This window comes from Panthera leo, chromosome A3 (assembly GCF_018350215.1).
Source record: "Panthera leo isolate Ple1 chromosome A3, P.leo_Ple1_pat1.1, whole genome shotgun sequence".
Taxonomy (NCBI): domain Eukaryota; kingdom Metazoa; phylum Chordata; class Mammalia; order Carnivora; family Felidae; genus Panthera; species Panthera leo.
Window position 1 is genome coordinate 25,580,653 of NC_056681.1, and position 22,231 is coordinate 25,602,883.

At 44.2% G+C, this 22,231-nt stretch overlaps 2 protein-coding genes across 5 annotated transcripts in view; one reads left to right on the forward strand and one right to left on the reverse strand.

Moving 5' to 3' along the window:
- CDK5RAP1 (CDK5 regulatory subunit associated protein 1) overlaps positions 1-22,231 on the forward strand; it is an 85,184-nt gene that overhangs the window by 45,057 nt on the left and 17,896 nt on the right. The window lies entirely within an intron of this gene.
- Positions 5,850-20,478, reverse strand: LOC122215658 (vomeromodulin-like). Its single transcript, XM_042931237.1, has 14 exons — positions 20,108-20,478; positions 17,361-17,844; positions 16,933-17,034; positions 15,338-15,493; positions 14,365-14,443; positions 13,974-14,031; positions 13,202-13,272; positions 12,610-12,756; positions 11,628-11,750; positions 11,005-11,072; positions 10,690-10,720; positions 9,044-9,104; positions 7,818-7,897; positions 5,850-6,546 (listed from the first exon to the last, which is right to left on the reverse strand). Exons 1-14 carry the CDS (start codon positions 20,367-20,369, stop codon positions 6,523-6,525), a joined length of 1,746 nt encoding a protein of 581 aa, XP_042787171.1. The 5' UTR covers positions 20,370-20,478; the 3' UTR covers positions 5,850-6,522.

A 22,231-nucleotide genomic window follows, 5' to 3' on the forward strand; every position in this document is an offset into this window, starting at 1 on the left:
GATAGAGCAGGGAAGGGGCAGAGAGAGAAAAAGGGAAAGAGAGAATCCCAAGCAGGTTCCATGTGCAATCAGCGTGCAGAGCCCGACACAGGGCTCAAATCCTGAAATTGTGAGATCATGACCTAGCTGAATCAAGAGTCAGTTGCTCAACCAACTGAGCCATCCAGGTGCCCCTTATTCTTCTGTGCCTTGGTTTTCTCATGTGATGTAAAGCTAAAAAATGCTTATCTCAAATGAAGTTCAATGAGATTATAACTTGTGAAGAGTTTAGCACTGCCTATGAAATAGTGAGTACTTATTACATGGGAATGATCATTGGAAGATTTTGCTTCTAAAAAAGACTGTATATTAGGGTATGTTGAGGCTTTTATTGCATGTCTGGCCATGATCTCATTTAGACCCTTTCCACTCACCTGTGTGACAGCCTTTGGGAACTCTTCCTCAGATGCTGGTTCCGCCCAGGAAGATTGGTTTCTGCTCGTAAGGTCCATTTATGGAGGAAAACATTTGTTATGGCTCTTCACCTCAGTTCTTTATTCAAAAGGCACTTTTTAAAAAGTTTTGAAATTTGAAATTTGACATATGAAGAAGTAAAATATACATACGATAAGTAATTCAAACAATACAATAGGTATCTATAATTGGTCAGCTTCCCTCCTGTCACTTTCTCCTAATCTAGTTCCCTTTTATGAAGGCCAGCACTGTCAGAAGGTAGAGGAAGGACACTAAAGTATCTTCCAAACTGAGAAGGCATTTTGACACTGGAAAGTGAAGCAGGCCACTCTATACAGTTAACACCAAGTTTTATTCAGGGTAACTTACTGATGGGATTGGGCAGGTGACAGTCTAGGTATCTCATGGCTATTCTCTGCAAAGCCTGGACTTTAGCCCACAGATTTTATAGAGCGAGGGTTTGTGCAGAAGGCATCGTGATGAGGTCAAAGTGTCTGACACTTAACAGACCTCGTGGTGCCACCTGTGTGCCAGAAAGTGGGGGAAGAAACTGTGTTATCTCTACTAGTTATATAAACAATTTTAGGGAAGACCAGAACCAGCCTTGTCACATTCCAGTCCAGGCATAGATTAACCTCTAAGGGGCCTGGGAACATGCAGCCTTCAGGGAGGTCATCACGCAGACAGGAACAAGCTAGGGGCCAAAGATGGAGTCAGTATTGTCAGCACTCCTAAAAGCATTTTTTTCATTTCCTATTAAGTCTTTTCAGAAATAGTCTCTGTATATACAGTGATTAGTGTCTCTTTGTTTTTACACAATGTTTGCATATAACACTATTGATAGCTTTATTGAGATAGGTGTAATTAACATACAACTGATATGCACATGTTGAATGTGTACAATTTTTTTAGTGTGTATTTTTGAGAGTGTGTGTGTGTGCATGCATGCACGTATGAGCAGGTGAGGGGCAGAGAGAGAGGGAGACAGAGGATCTGAAGAGGACTCTGTGCTGACAGCAGAGATGCATGACTCAAACTCACAAACTGTGAGATCATGACCTGAGCTGAAGTCGGACGTTTAACCGACTGAGCCACCCAGGAGCCCCTGAAAGGGTACAATTTGATAAGTTTTAACGTATACACCCATGAAACCATCCCTAAATCAAGAGAGTATATCCATCACCTCTGAAATTTTCTCATATTTCTTTGTGGTCCGTCTCTCCAGTGATCCCTTATTCCCAAGCTACCATGGAATTTCTTCCATGTATTTTGACATGTTATATTTTTATTTCCATTAATTTCAAAATACTTTCCAATTTCCCTTTTGATTTCTTCTTTGACCCATGGGTTATTTAGAATAAGGTTCATTTACAGGGTGCCTGGGTGGCTCGGTCGGTTAAGTGTTTGACTTTGGCTCAGGTCATGATCTCACAGTTCATGGGTTTGAGCCCCATGTTGGGCTCTGCGGTGACAGCTCAGAGCCTGGAGCCTGCTTCAGATTCTGTGTTTCCCTCTCTCTCTGCTCTTCCCCCGCTCATGCTCTGTCTCTCTCTCTGTCAAAAATAAATAAACGTTAAAAAAAAAAAAAAAGAATAAGTTTCATTTCCACATATTTGGGGGTTTTCCTGAGATCTTTATGTTGCTGATATGTAATTTAATTCCATTGTGGTCAGAGAATATACTTTGTCTTTAATCATTTGAATTTATTGAGATTTATTTAATAGCTCAGAAGATTATCTGTCTTGGTAAATGTTCATTGTACACTGGAGAAGAATATTCTGTTGTTGGGTGTAGAGTTCTATAAATGTCAGTCAGTTTAGGTTGTTATTCAAGTCTATAATATCCTTGCTTGCTTCTATCCAGTTCTTCTATCAACTGTGGAGAAGGTATTGACATTTTTGAAAATAATTATGTATTTCTCTCTTTTCCCCTTGTAATTCTATCATTTTTTGCCTCATATATTTTGAAGCTCTATCAATAAGTGAATAAACATCAAGGATTTTTATGTTCCTTTGATTAATTGACTCCTTTATCATTATGAAATGATCTTCTTTATCCTTGGTAATTTTTTTTTTTTTTTAAGATTTTAATCTTACCTAATCTCTACACGCAGTGTGGGGCTCAAACTCACAATCCCAAGGTCAGGAGCTGCACGCTGCCCTGACTGAGCCAGCTAGACACCCCTCCCTGGTAATATTTTTTGCTTTAAAATCTACATTGTCTAATATTACCATAACCACTTTGGCTGATTTCCTCCCTTTCTCCCTTTTTTATTGAGATGTAATTCACATCCCATTAATTTCACCATTTTAAAGTATACGGTTCATTGGTTTTTAGTATATTCATAATTGTGACCATTTTTCATACTTGACTTATTACTGATGACCTTGACAGTTTTGAGGAGAACTGGTCAGATGCTTTATAGAGTGCTCCTCAGTTGGTTTGTCACATGCTTTTCTCATGATTAGACTGTAGTTACATGTTTGGGGGAGGAAGACTACAGAGATAAAGTACCGTTCTCGTCACATCATAAGTATACATACTGTTAATATGACTTAACACTGTTCATGTTAACCTTGATCACCTGGCTTGAGGTAGTGTTTGTCAGGTTTCTTCATTGCAAAATTGCTCTCCTCCCTTTCCACACTGTGCTCTTGGGACAAACGTCACTGTGCAGCTGAAACTTAACTAGTGGGAAGCTCTGCTCCACCTCCATGAGGGTGAAATAGCTATGTAAACCAGTTAGGGATTTTCTGCAGAGGAGATTTTCTCTTCTCCCCCCATTTATTTACTAAATTTATTTTTATCGGTATAGACTGCTGGATATTCATTTTGTACTTTGGGTTATAATCCAGTACCACTTTATTTTGTCGGTCCCATTGTTTCATCTTGGCAGCTCTTCCAGTTGCCCCTGTAACCCTTTGACATACTCCCATCATTGTGGTTTTCTTGAGCACTTTCTTACTTTCAGTAATTAATAAGATGCTCCGGAGTCATCTTTTATATTTTCTTTCTAGTCCTTTCTAGTCTCTAGAAGTTAGCCATTTCTCCAAGGGGTCCTGATTACTTTTATAGAGAATGGTATTAGAAACCAGCATCTGGGTGGTTAGTTGCTATTGTGGCTGGGAAGGTTTTTGTTTTGTATGACCTCCCAGCTCTCCTAGAGCTGAGCCTGCTGATTTTTATAGTTCTAGGTCTTAAACTCCTCTGCTGGTAAGAACTCGTGAAATTCAGCCCCTCTGGTTTTCATAGCCAAATATTATTGGGATTTGTCTTCCCAGTCTCCCTGTGTGGATTCCCCGTGCCTGGGATGCCTGGTGTGAGGGTCTGTTTCTCTCCCCTCTCAGCACCCACGCCTTTGTCATCCCTCCCTCCCATGGACAGTCCTGCAGGTCCATTTATCTCTCCACCATTTCTCTTCCCTTCCTACCCTCCTCATTGTGACCTCTTCTCTGCATTTAGTTGTGGAGAGTCATTCTTCCAAGTCTTTGGGTCATTTTCTGGGTTATTTACATTGATGTGGGTGTTACCTAGTTGTATCTGTGGGATGAGGTAAGCTTAGGGTTCTCCCACTCTGCCATCTTCTCTGGAAGTCCCTGTTTTGTTTAGTTTCTGTTTAGAAGTCTCTGTTCTATTTTATTTTTTTTAATGTTTATTTTCAGAGAGAGAGAGAGAGAGAGAGCGAGCATGCGTGTGAGCGCAGCACGCAGATGCCCGAGTGGGTGAGGGGCAGAGAGAGCGGGAGAGAGGGAGAATCCCAAACAGGCTCTGTGCTTTCCGCACAGAGCTCACGAGATTGTGCCCTGAGCTGAAATCAAGAGTCCAGCACCCCACCACCTGAGCCACCTAGGCATCTCTAGAAGTCTTTGTTTCAGATGGAGGTGTGGCATTTAGTACATTCACAGTTTTGTGCAACCTCTGTCTAGTTCCAAAATATTTCCATCACTCCAAAATAAAACCCCATATCCGTTAGGCAGTTATGCTCCTCAGCCACTCCCTGCCTTCCTGGTAACTACCATTTTACATTCTGTTTCTGTGGATTTACCTACTTTAAATATTTCACATATACTGAATTGTACAATATATGATGTTTTGTGCCTGGCTTTGTTCACTGAACATAATCTTTTCAAGGTTGATCCGCATTGTAGCATGTATGAATACTTCATTCCTTTTTATGACTGAAGCATATTCCTTTGTGTGTGCATGCATCTGCGTGTGAGTGTGTGTATGTGTATACATACCACATTTGTTTATCCATTCATCTATAGATGAACATTTGAACATCTAAAATGTTGAGGGGCGCCTGGGTGGCTCAATCGGTTAAGCGTCCGACTTCGGCTCAGGTCATGATCTCACGGCTCGTGAGTTCGAGCCCCGTGTCGGGCTCTGTGCTGACAGAGCCTGGAGCCTGTTTCAGATTCTGTGTCTCCCTCTCTCTCTCTGACCCTCCCCCATTCATGCTCTGTCTCTCTCTGTCTCAAAAGTAAATGTTAAAAAAAAAAAAAAAAATGTTGAGTTGTTCAGATGTTTTGGCCATTGTGAACAGTGGTGCCATGAACAGTCGTGTACAACATTTGTTTGAATACCTGTTTTCATTTCTTTTGGACATATTCCTAGGAGTGGAATTACTGAGTATATGTAAATTTTATGTTTAACTTTTTAAGGAACAGCCAACCTGTTTTCCATAGAGATTGAACCATTCCTACTTGTAATGCATTAGGGTTACGATTTCTCCATATACTCACCAGTGGTTGAAAGGTTTTTAAGTAGGGAGCGTGTGTTTTATAAAGATATTCACTATCTTATAATTTCATTGTTGTTTTATAAAGAGCACCCTGGCTGCCAGTTGGGGAATGGATTGTGGGTGGCAAGGGCTGAAGCAGGGAGACCAGTTGCCCTGGTGAAAGATGATGATGATGACTTGGACCAGGATGGTGGTAGAAGCAAACAGATGAGAGGTGTTCTTGAGGCAGAATCCATAGGACTTGGTCTGTTGGTGAAAGAGAGGAATCAAAAATGATTCCACATGTCTGACTAGGGAACCTGAGTGGATCATATTGCCATTTACCGAGATGGGATTGACTGTGGGAAGTATGGCCTGGGGAGAAATCAAGACCTAAGGTTTGGGCAAAAGGCTGAAGGTAATAATGTGATTTGGCCCTTATTTTATGGGGTGCTGCTCCTTGCTGTGAGGTGAGTCCTGAATCTGGCCCTGCTTCCCCTATCTGTCTTTGTGTCCACAATCTGAGTTCTTTTGGTTCCAGAACAGACACTGAGCACAAGCCATAGTCTTTGCCTGGTGTAGAGATCACAGTGATGTTTCTCAGTATCCTTCTTCTTTACTTTTCTGGCATTCTTTGTACTTATTGGTCTCCTTAAAAGGAGCTTGGCTTAGCTTTCCTCTCACAGCCACTTGGCATGGTCTATAGTTACCGAGCTGGGACCTAGATCATTTGCTGCCCTGTTCGTGGTATTGCCAGGCTCTTACTTGCTCTTTGCCATCCAACTTTTAGCATTTGGACTGTGCCTCTCACTGTTTAGCATGTGATGATGGGGGAAGTTGGATTCTAGCCCCTGTGTAATTTTCATGTTGGGCCATTAGGCAAAAAAAGCATTTGGAGTTGGAGAGGGGAGGGCAGAGATACAGGAAGAAAAGTCATTGTCAGGATTGTCCCTTAGTGCACTAGATAAATGAAGTCTGCATTTTGTTGCCTCATCATTCATACCGTTAACTTTTATGTTCCTGGTAAGTAGTTCTTTTACTAATTCTAAGCATAAGACGAAATTCCTATTTGTATGAATTGAAGACAAGTCATTTTTTTTTTGCACGAAAACAGGTTAATTATTAAAGAAATGATTACAGAATACCAAAAATCCCTGGATTCTTGCTTTTCTTGCGCTTGTTAATTCAAGGTATTGTTGGTGAGATTCCAAAGAATAGTTGACATGTTCAGAACACTATTCTACGTGGCTCCTTAATGATAAATAAGGATGTCCTTGGCTCAATATTTCTTAGAGAAGTTTTAGAATGCTTTCATTCTGGAAAATTCTCTGGCATCAAGTGCTGGGTTAGTTTGCTGCCTGAAGATCGTTCTGTGAGGAGATAAGAGACAACTAGTTATATACTTTTAAATACATAAGCTGGCTGTAGGCCCGGACTGAGCTACCAGTGCACTCCATCCCCCTGCCCATAGTGCTTGCTTCAAGGATGGAGATATGGAACAAGTCAGATTAGTGGGAGCCCCAGAGGTTATTTCTGGGTCATTGTTTGAGCTATTCCAGAAAGAAATGGAGAGTGAAGCTCCTGGTAGGTAGAGACCTCCATGTACAGCCCAAACAGAGCCCACCCAGAAATAGTAGAGGCAAGAGATAGATTCTGGTGTCATCGTCTAGGCCCTGCATCAGGCCACTGCTGAAGCTAGTCTCATCCCTGGATGTTCACCACTTATAATTTTATTGTTGTTGCATAAACCAGTTCTGGTTGGGCTATCATTTGTAGCTGGAACACAGTTGACGTTCATCTAATCCAGTCCTTTGACTCAAGACTGACTTTGGGACACTAAGTGGTATGTCGAAGGCCACTCAGAGCCATGGAGTGTAAGAGCAGGAGGTGGAAAACCAACACTGAGGCAAATGCTGATTTACTTCACTTAGTACTCTAATAATTGATTTGGCCACAGATTCGGGGAAATTTGGAGGTTAAGTAAAAACCTGAATATCTAACTTCTGAGGTTTGAGCCAAAATAGAAGAATTTTCCTTGGTTAGATTATGTACTCAATAAGCATGTTTATCATGAATGGAGTATCTAAGGGTGATGGAGATTCTAAACTTCTTTACTCTCATATATCTTCCCTAGTTCCACCCTCATAATTTAACATTTTCCTGGTGACAAATTTAAATAAAAATCCCATTCTTTCACCTGTTTCTTAGGAAGCAAGTCCTCCTTGAAAATTTCTCTGGGTTTAGGGTTAGATCGATGGGAAGAAGGGGGAAATTTGAGTCAGGATGACAAAGAATGAGAGGCTCTAGCACACAGAAGGTGACAGTGTGGATGAATCGGGCATGTATGGTGGAGATGTTTCCAAAGAAATGTTTGAGGCATATTCAGAAAAGTATGAGAGTCCTCATGGGGACGGTGGATAGATTATTTGATTATATATAACCAAGAGTATCTCAGTGTTAGGACTTGTGACTAAAGTAGGCAATGAATCTGCCTAGGGGAGAGTGGGGAGATTAGTTGGAGTCAGTAGGGCGGCCTGGAACAGACTGAGGCTGAGGCCTATTGGCCACCTTCATTCCTGTGAAGATTGAAGTGCACAGTAGGCCTTTGTGCAAGAGGAAAATATTGGTATTTCTCTCTTACCAATTTAAGTACTTTAACCTTGGCATTGGTTAGAGGATTTGAGGTTAGTCCTGGAGGAACATTCCATGCACTTGTCAGTTCTGAAATAAAGAGAGAAAATGTGATATGAGTTGAAAGAAACAATGGCCAGGCTGGGTTGTTTTAGCCACAGCCAGCTGGAGGGATCTCTGGTTAGTGCACAGCTCTAGGAGAAATCTCTCCCTTGCCCATTCAATGGACAGATTTCAGACATAGTCTCTTAGTCTTGTGTGTGTATGAGGGTGAGTTTACAAAGATCAGAAAAGACCTTAGAATGAAACCAAGTGGGTATTCTATGCACAGAGAATTGATATTAAGAGACATATAAGCATGTCTGCCTCCACTAGCTGAAGAAGAAGACCCTGCTGTTTTGGTGTCATTTGCACTATTTTGAACCCCTTTAGAGTTCACCACAAATATGTACAGATAGCATTTTGTACCATCATCTCTTGGTGGTTATGAAGTTTATGATCTCAGTCTCAAGTTTCTCAAACTCCAGCATCTGTGTGACTAGGTGATCCAGGTCCATTTTCCTCCAAGTGGTAAGATGACCCCTACTGAGCTAGATTTCATTAGGACCCATAGAAGAGGCATTTAGATTTAATTTTCATGTTTTGCCATCTCAAGATGCTGAAGTCCCTATCTGAAAACTAAGAAGTGATTTTCAGTCCAGATGGTGATTGGATGATACTGTGCTCAGTGCCATGGAATGTTCTGTAATGTGGTTTCGCACCCTTGTCCCTTTCTTATGACTCTTCTAAGTGTTTACATTATTGTTTTTTTAATAGATATTTTTAATTTTTTTAATGTTTATTTCTTTTGAGAGAGAGTGCATGCAAGTGGGGGGAGGGGCAGAGAGAGGAGAGGCTCTGCGCTGATGGCATGGGGCTCAATCTCATGAACCGTGAGATCATGACATAAGCCAAAAACAAGAGTTGGACACCCAACCGACTGAGCTACCCAGGCTCCCTTTAACTAATTAATTAATTTTATTTTTTGAGAGAGAGTGTGCAAGTGGGGGAAGAGCTCAGGTAGAGGGAGGGAGAGAATCTTAAGCAGGCTCCACACACAGCACAGAACCTGACGTGGGGTTTGATCTCACAACCGTGTGAGATCATGACCTGAGCTGAAATCAGGAGTTGGGCGCTCAACCAACTGACTGAGCCACCCAGGTGCTTCTAAGTGTTTAAATTATTAATTCCACATACCATTAAGGGCAGACAAAAATTTCTTCAGGACCTCAAGCAATATATCTTGCACTTCTGCTTCCTGGAAGAGATGGGAGGAGCATTTTTATCAGTACATCTTGGGTGCCTCTCATATGTGGGTTTTTTCCTAGTGTGAAAAATCTATTACTGGACAAGGCTATATGGGGAGGTGGATGTTGGTCAATCTCTCAGGCTTCTTCGTTGGGGGTTATCCAAAGCCCTTCAGTAGGTTTTGATGCCTTAGGTGGCTCCTTGAACAAATGTTTATGGGGTCATATTACGTTCTAGACACTGCTGTAGGTAGGCTCAGTGGTGCAGCTGCATACTTTCAAGACAAAGGTTGAATTCAGTATTGGGAAGGACTGGTTGTTGCTGAGCCTGCCTCCTTTGCATTCCCTCCAAGGGCCTCCCAGATCTGCTTCTCTCTGCTGGCACTCTGCTTACCTTTCCCCTCTTCGAAAGGCCTATGATTCTGTGATGCCTACCTTTGGCGCATTCTGTTTCCTCTATCCCGTACACACTTTGGGTCTGTGCTAACTTCTGCTCCTTCTTCAAGGCTAAGTTCAGGCATCTTCTCAGGGAACCTACTGTCTGCCTTCTAGTTGGTGCTCTCTCTACTCTGTCATTTTTATGCTACACTGACAACTTTCTGCATAAATGTCTGTGACCCCTGTCAGGTGCGTAGTTACATGAGGCTAGGGACCATGCCTTCTACATTCCTTCTCCTGCACGGAATCTGGCATGCTACATAGCAGCCCAGAGATAAAGATGAGATGAAGAATCACCGGACTTGCGATACCTCCTAGAGTCTGCCTCTCAACTGACTCCTTATTGTCTCAGGGCTGACATGAGATGCAGACGGTCCCCGTAGTCACCCATAGTCATAAGGTTGCTCACTTCAGAGTGCCCATTGTATGCCTCCACCCAGTGTGTGGCTCCTAGGCTCTTAATGATTTAGCTGATTTATTTATGATTTTCAGCTGTCTCTGTTTTCCTACTTAAATTTGAGGGTCACTCTTAGAATCGGGGATCTCATCACTATTTCATGTTGTATCCTAGGGCTGGGGACATTGTGGTGTTCCCTGAACATATGTTGAATGAAGGCATGAACATATACAAGAACAAATATCTTAAATGAGGGTGTGGTTGGTGAACCTCCTGGGAATTTCCTGGAACCTGTTCCCTGGGCCCTGCCCTCTCTCTCCCCGCTTCTTACCTCCCAGGCTCTCATCTGGTGATTCCTGTGCTCACTCGGGATTACTGATGGGAACTACCAATGGGAAGGGTGAGGCTGGGTATATTTGTGAGCAACTCTCATGAACCCAGGCAAGATTAGAACCTAGATCACCTTTTCATTCTTCCAGTGGACTCCAGGACTTCCTTGTGTGTCAGAATCACCCACAACACTAAAAAATCAGGGATTTAGGCCTTCCTTAAGTCACTGACTGAATGTGGGATTCTAGTCATGGCTTTGGGAACTAGCTTGAAGAACTCTCCAGAGAGGGTAAAGGTTTGGAACCTACTCCACATTGCAGCTGTGATCTAGTCTGTGTGACCTTTTCCTTTCCAGAGTCCCTGTGTCACTGAGCATCTGGCATTAAAATAATTTCTCACATGCAGCTATTTTGAAAATTGAATCGACTTACAGCCTCAGAGGGTGTCACCTTGTCTTCAGAGCTGTCAGGAAACAAGTACAAGGAAAAATTATTTTCACATAAAAAATACTAACCATTTCTAGAATTTAGGTATTAGTTCACTTCTCAAAGCCACTTATAAAATGTGAAATACAGAGGATAAAGCAATTTTAAGGTGAGTAAAACTCCATTTTGGCTTCCCTGTAATTATGCAGGTATTTCCCAAGGGCCTTTTCCTTTATTTTTCTTGTGTGATTTGAATTGGGTTCATGATATTTATTTTTATACTGACAAATGTCAAGAGGACTTTGTAGTTATGGACAGTACCTCATAATCTTGAAGTCTGGTATCAATTTGTCTTTTGAAATCTTGCTGTCATGGGAGATGATTGAGGTCTGCATTAATATAAAACAAATATGCATTAAAAGTAATACCTTGAGGGGGACCTGGGTGGCTCAGTTGGTTAAGCATCCGACTTCGGCTCAGGTCATGATCTCGTGGTCTGTGAGTTCGAGCCCCTTGTCGGGCTCTGTGCTGACAGTTCAGAGCCTGGAGCCTGCTTCAGATTCTGCATCTCCCTCTTTCTGCCCCTCCCCCACTTGTGCTCTGTCTCTCTCGGTCTCTCAAAAATGAATAAATGTAAAAAAAAAAAACAAAAAAACAAAACAACCTTGACCTGATTAGTCAGCGAATGTATCACTTTGTGATATGGCCAACAAGATCACAGGTAAGGACTGGAGTGGAGACTCCCTGGTCGCAGGAGACAGCCTGTTTATCTCTTCTGCCCTAGGGGCTGAGCCCACCAGCCGCCCTTGTCATAGGGGTACCCAGGCACTTGGGCCCTCGGGGATTTGGCCCCCTCCACTCCAGACCACTCTTCTTTCCGTGTAACTTGTGCTCCTATTAGTTCCTCCTCACATCTCAGTCCTGATTTGTTACTCAGTACTCACCCTTTCCACGGTAGTAAAATTCTCACCATCCTTTTCCACGGTAATCCACAAGGTGACTTGGAGTTGGTTGCCTGACTTGAAGAAGTAGGCTATTTTGGTGATGCTTGCAGCCAGGTTATTCATCTGTTGTGAAGAAGTCATCATTTAGAGTATGGAGAAGAAGGAGGACTGCAGAATGGTGCCTTATGAGATACCTGTGCATCATTCAGTTCATTAATTCAGATATTTATTGGCTCTCTAGTATGAGCCGGTCACCTAGGTGGGTACTGGCACAGTGGGTGTGACCACAGCAGATAGGGTCTAATTCCAGATATTTTCCTATATCTCATTTCCTTTCTCAGAAGGACAGTAGGTCATTTAACACATAAAATTTTGCTTTTCTGTTACCCCTCATCCAGCTTAAACCCTTTTCTTTCTATGCTCTTTTGGCAGACCACTCTGCACTTAATCATTTTGGAGACCCTGTTAAGGAAACATTGTACATGGCTGAAACAGAGCCTGGCCCATAGAAAGTTCTCCATGATTATTATTTTCTTGTTATTATTGCCTCTATTCCTTCTATCACCCTTGGGGCCAGAAGCAAATGAATACCTCAGATGTCGATAAATCCACTCTCTTGCTCATACTGTGACTGTTGGTAAAGTACTTCTCTCACTTTGGTTTTCTGTAAAATGGGGACAAGAATCCCTACATCCTGGTGCCATTGTCAGGATGAAATGACACCTGGCTTTGTACTAGGTTTGAAGCAGGAACTCAGAAGACATTTATCCTCCTCTGCCCCTGCTCTCTGCTCTCCTTCGGTGTCAACAAATATCCATTTATATGATCATCATTAAGGGATAAGCTGTATCCCACAGCATTTCCTCTTATTTACCTCTGGAAGAATGTTCTGGAACCCACTGCATTTTTACCTTTCTCTCAAGAGTTTGACAGACTAGGCTTAAGCAAAGAGGAGAATGGTGTCAGGGTAGATGAGGCTTACCTTGGTGGAGCTCTGCTTGACACTCAGTGTGATGATAACGGTGAGCAATTTATGGGACAGAGTTAGGGAAATGTTGGCATTTCTAGGATCTGGTGGAAGGGGACTTCCAGGTACAGGGACTATATATTTGTTAAAGAAGGCTTTAGCCTAGAGAAAGAAAAGCAGAAAAACCCCTGTTGTCATGTGAGACTAACATCAGTTTCTATGTCTTTGGAGCCTGGCTGAGATGTTGAGGAGTGAAGTGGTCCCCATGAGGACTGCAGTGGACAAGCATGATGACAGACAGCAGTAGACCCCCCCCCCCCCCACCCAGCCTCCGTGTTGGGGGTCTGTAGGAAGTGGTGGGGTTTGTGGAGATTAGAGAGTAGAAACCTTTTGTAAAGGAGGAAGCACTGCTCTTGTCCAGCTGATTAGTCCTGATGCAGTCCAACTTAGGGCCACCAGACCTCTGATTGTCTAAGAGAAGCCTTAAGTCCTCATCTTTGAGGTGAATTCCCCCATTTAAGTGTTCTCGAAGTAGCATATATTTCACGAATTCAGGGATGCCTGCAGCCCTCCTATGGAATCCATTGTAAGCACAAAGAACACTTACACAGTAGAAGACTGAAAGACCTTGTGCAGAAGTCCTGGAACTTTTAACGTTGTACTTGAACAAGTCAGTAGCTGCAGGTGAGAGGAAAGAGAGCATCTGGAGACCCCCGTAACCCCCGGGCTCTTGGTGGCTCTGCCCTCCAGATGGGGGACCAGTGTGGACACCTCCCTGTTTCTCAGTCTTAGGCAGAAAGCTGCTGCCCTATTGTGTTTTCCAGCTTCGGGGAGGAAGGCAGCATGAAGGCTTGGCCCTCTCCTTATTGTGCCAAAACCGCAAATGAGAGAGAGAAGCTTGCTGCCAAGGTGCCAGTTTCATCTACTCTGGGACTGGAGAAATGTTACCAGTTTCCTGCTTTGGCTGTCCTGGCAGCTGCTGTCCCACTATGTCCTATCATTCCTGTCTCCTGGATATGTTTGAGGACATTGGAGGGAATTTTTGCTTCTCAGCTTCCCTGGCATGAGGCCTGGAATCCTCCTTGCTCCGACTCTGCACACGTGTGCGCTTGGCAAACCATATAGGTGGCGGGGCTGCCACAGAGACTTCTAAGGGGCTCTTCGCCCTGCTCTGTCCTGGAGAATGTGTCATAGTGGTTCAGGGAAGCCAGTAAGTTACCACATGTTCTGCCTTGAGATGCTGAGGAGGGTCTGTGTGCCTGGAGGCTCAAGGTATTGTAGCTCACGGCCGCCCACTCTCCTGTCTGTCATCTGGTGAGATCCCCAAGGAGTCCTCCATTGACCCATGACCCCCAGGGAGCTCTGGTGTTTGTACTCACAGTTCTTGCATTTGCTGAAATCACTGAGATCAATGTCACACGATTCTACTTCTTGAAGCTGTGAAATCACCACCAATGAGCTTTGCCAAGGAAGTGCAGCAGGCCTGTCCTCCTCCCCTTCAGCCCAGCTCATCTTCCCCTCCTCCCCATCGTCTTTCCCTTCTCCCTGTTTCTTGGGCTTCTCTATGGCAGAACTAATACTCTACCTCTCCCAGTGTGAGGCCTTATCCTGTCCTGCTGCTGGGGTCTTTTGGGCCAGAATGTCTCTAAACTTGGGACTCCTGAAGGCCTGATGTCTCCTTTTGGAGTCTCGCCCAGCATCAGGACCAAATCGCTTTCCCCCAGTGACCTAGACCTCTGAGGTGGTGCCCTCCTTTTTCCCAACACTTACCTTCTCTTTCATAGCTACTGTCAACACTTGAGAAACGATTTGGTCCAAAGGCAGAGGCACTGGCAAAGTATTTGTGACCCTGGGAAAGATATGTGGAGGACTATGTGATTCTTGCATTTCTGGATTTTGCCCAGACATTGGAGAAAACCTATCTATTCATGAAACAGCTGCATGATGTCCTGCTTCTTAATTTGTATCAACACCCGAGCGCTTTTGTCTACAGTTTCAGTCATTAAGGAAGATACTACAAGGATCCCTGGGAAAATTACCAATGCCTGACATCTGACCCAGCAATCCCATGTAGAGGGATTTATTCTTCAGACACTCGTTCATGTTAGTGAACAGACCTTACTAGTTGGAGTTGGGTACAAAAGTTAACAGTTGAAAAACACAACTATTCCTTGATAAGGGACTATTAAATTACAGTGCATCTTCATAATGGAATACTAGGCCATAAAAAATGAAGAAGCTATTTATATATTGATGCAACAGATTCCAAGCTATTTTTTAAGTGAGGCAGAGTCCAGAAAGGTGTATATGGTATTCACCCCTTTCTGTGTGTGTATACACACACACAACTGTGCACATGCAAATAGTGTCTCTGAAAGCCAATGGAAGAGACTAGATCCTTTGGTTGCTTCTAGGGAGGGGTATTAGCCAGCTGCTATACATGGGTGGGAGGAAGACTTTTCATTGTATGGCTTTTTGTATCTTTTGGATTTTGATTTAGGTGAATGTATTGCTTAAGCAAAAAGAACAAAATACAAAGAGTATGCTTAGCAGAATGCAGGCAGAGTGAGAGAAGGTTGTTTTCAAATGTGCTGGGTGTTCCCAAGCAAAGACCCCTGACTGGGACTCCCAATTACTGATCATTCAAACCATTGGGTTGGCCAAACTCCACCCTAAGGGTGGTATCAACGGGGACATTCTGGCACATATGGATATAGAAAATGAGAAAAATGGTCTCACGTACGTTTCCACTACTTGAAGGGTCACTTTCTTGAACTTGATGTCCTTGTCCTGGACTTGGAGGTTGATGCATTGGGTATTGTTCGTGGAAATGCCAATTTTCAGAGTTATATCGCTGTGTACTTGATATCCCAGTAGGCTGACTACAGGTCCTGCTAGGCTGTGGAGAATAAGATGTAGGTGAAACCAGGCCTGGCTCCAGGATGTCACTCAGGCCAAGTAATAGGCATTTTGGGAGTCAGCCTCATGTGTTTGTCTAGATTATTTGAGAGAGGGAAAGTTTGGTGCTCTTCAAGTGAGCATGCCTCAAGGTTGGCCTTCTCTTACACAGGATTTAGAGCCTGGCTCACAGGAGGCATTTATAAAATCACTCTCCTCACCAGCCTTCAAGAAGTCTTCTTTTGGGGCATCTGGGTGGCTTAGTCAGTGAAGTGTTTGACTTCGGCTCAGGCCATGATATCGCATTTCATGGGTTCGAGCCCTACATCAGGCTCTGTGCTGACAGCTCAGAGCCTGGAGACTACTTTGGATTCTGTGTCTCCCTCTCTTTCTGCCCCTCCCCTACTCTGTCTGTCTCTCTCTCAAAAATAAACATTAAAAAAAAAAATGAAGTCTTTTGTTGGTGGCACGAGGCCGACTTGTAATGAGAAGCTCATTACAAGTTCACTTTTGTGCCCAGCATCCCCAGCTGTGTGTTGTGTGGGTTACAGCATAAGAAAAACCCACCATTTACCAAAACCAGGCCTCATTAAAGTCAGATGTTCTCGAGAAGACAAATGGCCCTTCCTGCTACTGCTAACTGTAGTGGTCATAAACATGGGCTCTGGAGGCAGAATGCCTGGGTTTGAACCCTGTCAGCTGCATGTAACTGGTTTTGGTAGTCTAAACTGGTTTCCTAGTGTAGAAATAGGACTGCTTTTCTGATGAGGTTGTCAGAAGGGTTCAGTGAGTTCAGAGTGCCTCAGTTAAGTGCTTGGCTGGAGTTTGCTCGGTGAAAGGTTTTTGTGCCATGTGTGTGATAGTCCAAGAAGCTTCCTTCTCCCCAGTGTAGATTGCCTGTCCTCATGTCTTCCTGTGTGCCTTGGACCTACACTGCTAACCTGTCCTCCCCCACCTGTTGATGTTCACTGAGGACAGGGACTGCCATTACTCCTGTGCCCAGCACAACATCTGGTATAGAGATGTGTATTAATTACCCATTAGGTGGATGACTGATGCATGCATTTTAATAATCTCTGTCCACCCCCCCCCCCCAAATGCCTGGGACAGTGTTTGTAGAGTGGGCTGATACTTCTTGGAGGGTCCAGATTATTTGGAGCCTGCATTTCCCGTAATACCAGTGTATAAAATTGTGCAGATTTCACATGGAGATCTGGATTTCTGGCTGTGCTTACACTATTTGAGGATGGGGCTTCATGGGGTCATTCTCCTGCATTGGTCCTTTGGGGCAGAAGAGACAGGCAGCTATTCCTGGTGCCCAGTTTGCCCCACCCTCAATCATCCAACCTTATTCTGTGTTGCCTCTGCCTGGCCCTTGGACTCTGGCTCTTAAGTCCCCAGGCTAACTGTCTTGGCTGACTGATTTGGAAACAGGCTCACCCTTTTCCACCTACGAAGGCGGTAGTTGTGGTAGAGACGAGGATCCCATCACCTGTCATGGTTGATGTCATACTCTCCACAGTCACTTCTTGAACATTTAATCTGCAAAGTGACAGCATCATGGGTCAGTCCTGGCTCCACAAATCAGCCTGGGCAGCAGGAGAGGTACCCCTGAAGCAGCCATTTAACAATTTACTAATCCATCCATTCCCAGGACTCCCTGGCTCCCTTACCCACTCTGCTCTTTAAGCTGAAGAAATCTTGGTCGTATTTCCCTCTGAAAGGGCACCCTTTCAGCACAGAACTAGAATATTGCTTCATGAAAATGTGGTTGTCCCTTTCCATGGTATTGTTGGAGGTTGAACTTCCGTGTCCCCAAACAGCAGCTCTCTTCTTGTGTCAGACCTTAGGATCAAGGAAGCACTTACCCCAGTAAGAGTTCTGCTAGGTCAGCATTTCTCAGCAGGCCTGTGACTGCATCACTAACACCTACTGGCACTAGACTGTTCAGCACACCCTCTGTGGATTCTGTGAGCTTGCCGGCTTGGTTAACGATATCATTCAGAGGCTGGGGGAGATTTGGGAGGTCAAGGGTGTTGACAAGTCCTTTTACAGGATTCTTCTCTGCACCAGTGGGTAGTAGTCTGCCCAGAGTCTCTTGGATATTGAGGGCATCAGTGGCTGTTGAGAGCAATGACAGTGGGAGCTTTGGGGACTGGCCACCACTTTCCTTGCCCAGGATACCACCAAGAACATCACTTCCAGGTATGTTGAGGGATGAAGTGAGGTCTAACACAGACAGTAGGTTGGAGTTAGACAATGTAGATATCACTGTCCCAAGCACACCAGCTAGATCTATCTCCTCACACATCAGCATCTTCTCGATCTGTGGGGGCAGCATGGCGTTCAGATCTGAAAAGGGTCAAGAGACATGATCTTGCTGTTGGGTGTCCAACTGATTCAGCCAGAGGAACCTTCCCAGCTGGAGAGCCAGCACCTCTGAATTGTTAGGCCCTTAGCTACTATATATCATGCCTTCTGGATATATCACTCCCTCCCACTGCCCACCACAGGACAGCCTGGTGATACAGAGATAACCTGTCCCCTGTTAAGAGTTAACATTTGTTAGCCACCTACCTGAGGCCAGCCTAGTGTTGAGTATGTTACTCTAAAGTGGTTTGAGCATGGAATGAAAGAATTTAGTTTAGCTCTGGAGCCCAGTAGCCCCAAGTATATAAGGTCTAGACACTTCCTTGAAGTCCAAGTGGCCTGGGGCAGAGTATTCTCTTTCCTGAGCCTCAGTCTCTGCACCTGTCTAGGAGCGATAGAACCTGCAGCATGGGTTGTTGGGCACAGGACAAATGTTGAGCTAGTTTTAAGTACTCAGTAAGGTTGAGGTGGCTAGTGAAGAGGTAGTGGAGCTCACAGATCTGGACTCCTCTGTTCTCCATCTGTGTGACTCTGTGCAAGTCTCTTCTCTTCTCTAGGCCTCGTTTTCCCCTTGTGGGTCATCGGGAGGTCTTGCCACCTTTGACAAGCTGCCCATACTAAGAGACCTCCTGCATCAGCACTGATCCTCCAGCATTTTTATCATCAGGGTGGAGGAGGTGCTCACCATGTCTTTGCCTTCACACTGGAGACAAGCAGGGCAGGGAGAAGTGGAATCCCAGAAGATGGGGAAGGAGAGAGGGTCAAGAGCCAACTTGGAGAACTGTGAAGTCACAGGGGTCCTATCCTATCCTGCTCTCAGTGGCCTGAGAAAGGAACTCAGAAGAGGAGCTATTACATCTGGCTGGTGGTCAACCCTGTCTACCTCAGCAAAGAGCTTAATTGGGCCAAAGGACAACATTCCTATTCCAGAATAGGAATAGCCGCATGTCACAACATATAGAGAAGTGGCGAGGGAAAAATAATCAGGCCAGAGGTCTCCTCCAGGGGGAGGAGGAGAAAGGGGGAGAGGGAGGCAGCCCTGCAGGAGCCTTGGGGCCCTCAGCCCTATGGCCGGGTTTTATTCCTTAAACTCAGTTGTGAGTACAAGAGTATTTTATATATATATATATATATATATATATATATATATATATATACACATACATATGTATATATATATATATATATACACATACATATGTATATATATATATGTGTATGTATATATATATATATATATATATATATATATATATATTTATTTTATGTCTGACAAAATTAACAACCACCACCAAATCACTGTTTGTTGGGTATACAACTGTTATTTTTTTCTTTTTTACCACTGTCTGAACTTTTCTATATATTTCAACTATTTTGTCATAAGGCAGAGTGGTGGGCAGAGTGGAGGAAATGTTCCTAAAGAGGCAAAGCAGTGGATGTGTGAGCTGTTGGGCTGGGTACCATGATCACTAGGCAGCCACCAATTTTCCCTCTGTCACCCTGTCCTTTCATCCTGGAAGGCTGGCTGCAGAAGGCTGTTGCAGGCAGCTTTGTGGACTTTCCTATTGGCCTTCATTTGCTCAAGAGTCCTACTCCCTTCTTGGTCCCCAAAGAGAGTCACTTCTTTGTCAAGTCTTGTAATTCCTGAGCTCCTCTGCTCTCTGGCCCTAAGAGACTGCCAGAATTCCACATCTCTTTAAGAAGGAGGCTGAGACTCAAGAAGGGTATGAGAAGGGCATTTGGAAAGAGCAAATCTGGTCAGGGGGTTTGGTACTGGACTTGGATCTCCCATTTCTTGGCTCTTTGTTAACCAGGTTGATGCTTTAAGTACGTGTGGGTGTTTGGGATGAGCTGTGGGGCCCAGCATTGGGAAGCCATGAGAGGTCCTGGCAGTGTGCAGGTGATAAGGGTCACATAAAAGGCAGGTAGCCATTTGACTGGATCCAAGAGTTCCCTTCTCCAGGGTTGCTTTGACCAGTTCTTCCCCATGTGTGGACTACAGACAAGTAGCTTCAACATCATCTTGGAGCTTATTAGAAAACCAGGTTTTCATGCCTTCTGCAGTATTGCTGTATCACAATGTGTGGGAGTGGAGCCCAGGCAGCTGTTTTGTTAACAAACTCCCAAAGTGATTTTGATGCCTTCTCCTTATTGAAGGTGTAATCAGTTTTTGGGCTTGGAAATGAGAAGTGTGTGTGAGCGGGTGGAAAGTCAAAGGTGAGCAGGTGAAACAAGTTTTACTTACATTCTTCGAGTTTGCTGCTAGACATGAAGTACCTGGCCACTGGTAGACACCTGCCTCCTGGGGTCCTAGTTGGATGTTTCTTAGATGGAGAATCTTTTGGGGCACTTCTGAACAGTGGTCCGGGTGGCAGATCGAGAGGGGCTTTTTTGGTGACCTCAAGGGCTAATTGAGGGAGATTTCTCAGCAGCAAAGATGGATTCTGCAGGTCAAGTTCTCTTGCCTGGACAGTCAGTGTGAAGACCAGGGCCCAGAGGGTCAGCATCTTGGTGACTGATATCTGCAAAAGCAAGTTCTTTTAGAGACCACGCTCCCAATGGATCATAGGGGTGCCAGTATGTTTGTATTAGACATGCACCCACAAGGGCCCTCGCTCTTGTGGAAAGGTTCCACTCACATTGTTGACATTCTAGTCTGTATATTGTATTCATCAGACAGTGTTCCATCATATGGCAAAGTCTTGTTTTCTTCTTTTTCAGCTCTGCATGAAGATATCCGCAGGCTGGTGGCAGTCTTTGAGTACAGGCCAAGCCCTGCCAATAGCCTTACCTCTATGGTCCACATCCTCCTGCCAGGTTTCCTTTTCTCAAATACCCTTGGAGCCATCTCAGTTACCAACTGGGGAATTCAAGAATTTTGAAAGATCCAGCTACAAAGGTTATTGCTCTAATGGTGGTCAAGGTCTCTCCCAGCTTTTGGTCAACTAATATAAAGCACTGTCCTTGTTGGTATGAGCTTTCCATGTGCCAGTCCCTTTGTGGAGAGTAAGCGGACATTAGCTGCTGTAAGCTCTCTACACAACCCTGAGAAGGAGGGTCTATCTTTATTTTATAGATGGTGAAACTTGTGGTACAGAGCAGTCAATATGCTTGCCTGTGCCCACTGGCCAGCTTCCAGCTGCTAGTTTTGCCCAATCAGAACGAAATCACCCAATGAATCAGACCCGAGCTTGGCACCCTCCACCCATTTGGTCATTGGGCTGTCCTGGCATTTCAGCTCAGTGTGCAGAGGCCAGAACCATCTTTATGTCAGTATGACCATCTCAGGCCCTCTCTTGTCTTTTTAAAGCCTGTTCCCATGTTCTGGGAGAGCATTAGCGTGGTCTAGTGGTGGCATTGGACCATCCTCATTGTGTTGGTGGCTGGCACACAGGAGGCTCCTCTGTGTGTGGATCAATGATCAAGTTAACCCATTTCCCACTTTCTGTAGCCTCTTCTATTGTAGGGCACTGGGTGGTCCTAACGACCATGGGGCATGTGGCTTCTTTTTCTTGGCCAGGGTTGAGCAGCCATAACTGTTGTGAATGTATAAACTTATAAGTCCTGACTTTACCTCTCTTTGTTGGGATGTATCCATACATATCTACGTATAGAGTACTGGTCCGTGTGCTAATTTTTTCATCCACAACATCTTTTATAATTTTCGCAGCAAATCTAGACACTCGATAATATTATTACCCCATTTCCAGCTGAGGGGCCTTAGCTTCAGCAAGAAGGCAGAGAGCTGGGTCCACCCAGGCAGAAAACCCGTGTTTGACTCTGAGCTCAGTTGTGTGACCCAGTGGTGATTGTTTCCCTTCTCTGGCTGTCACATTCCTCCCTTACAATGATTCTCTCAAGTCTTTCTCTCTCTAATGTTTAAGGTAATACAGAGGTTTGTGTCTTGGGGTATGTTCTGTCAGTAAAGCCAGTAGACTCTGGAGTTCCTCTCTGCATTTCTTACCTAATCAAGTTTTATAAAATAAGGCTTATCAACCTCTGCTCTTGCCATGCATAGGTATTGTCCAAATCAAGTTGCCTGCCATTTATCAAGACTGAGGAGAATTGGGCACCTGGGTGGCTTAGTCGGTTAAGCGTCTTAACTCTTGATTTTGTCTCAGGTCATGATCTCACAGTTTGTGAGATTGAGCCCTGTATTGGGGTCTGTGCTGACAGCATGGAGCCTACCTACTTGGGATTCTCTCTCTCCCTCTTTTCTCTGCCCCTCCCCTGCTTGCACTCTCTCCCCTCCTCTCTCAAAATAAAGAAATAAACTTAAAAAAAGAAAAAAAAATAACTGAGAAGAACTGCTATTGATGAAATGTTGGGAAAGACATAATGGGAAGCCAGTGACATCTTTCATATGGGA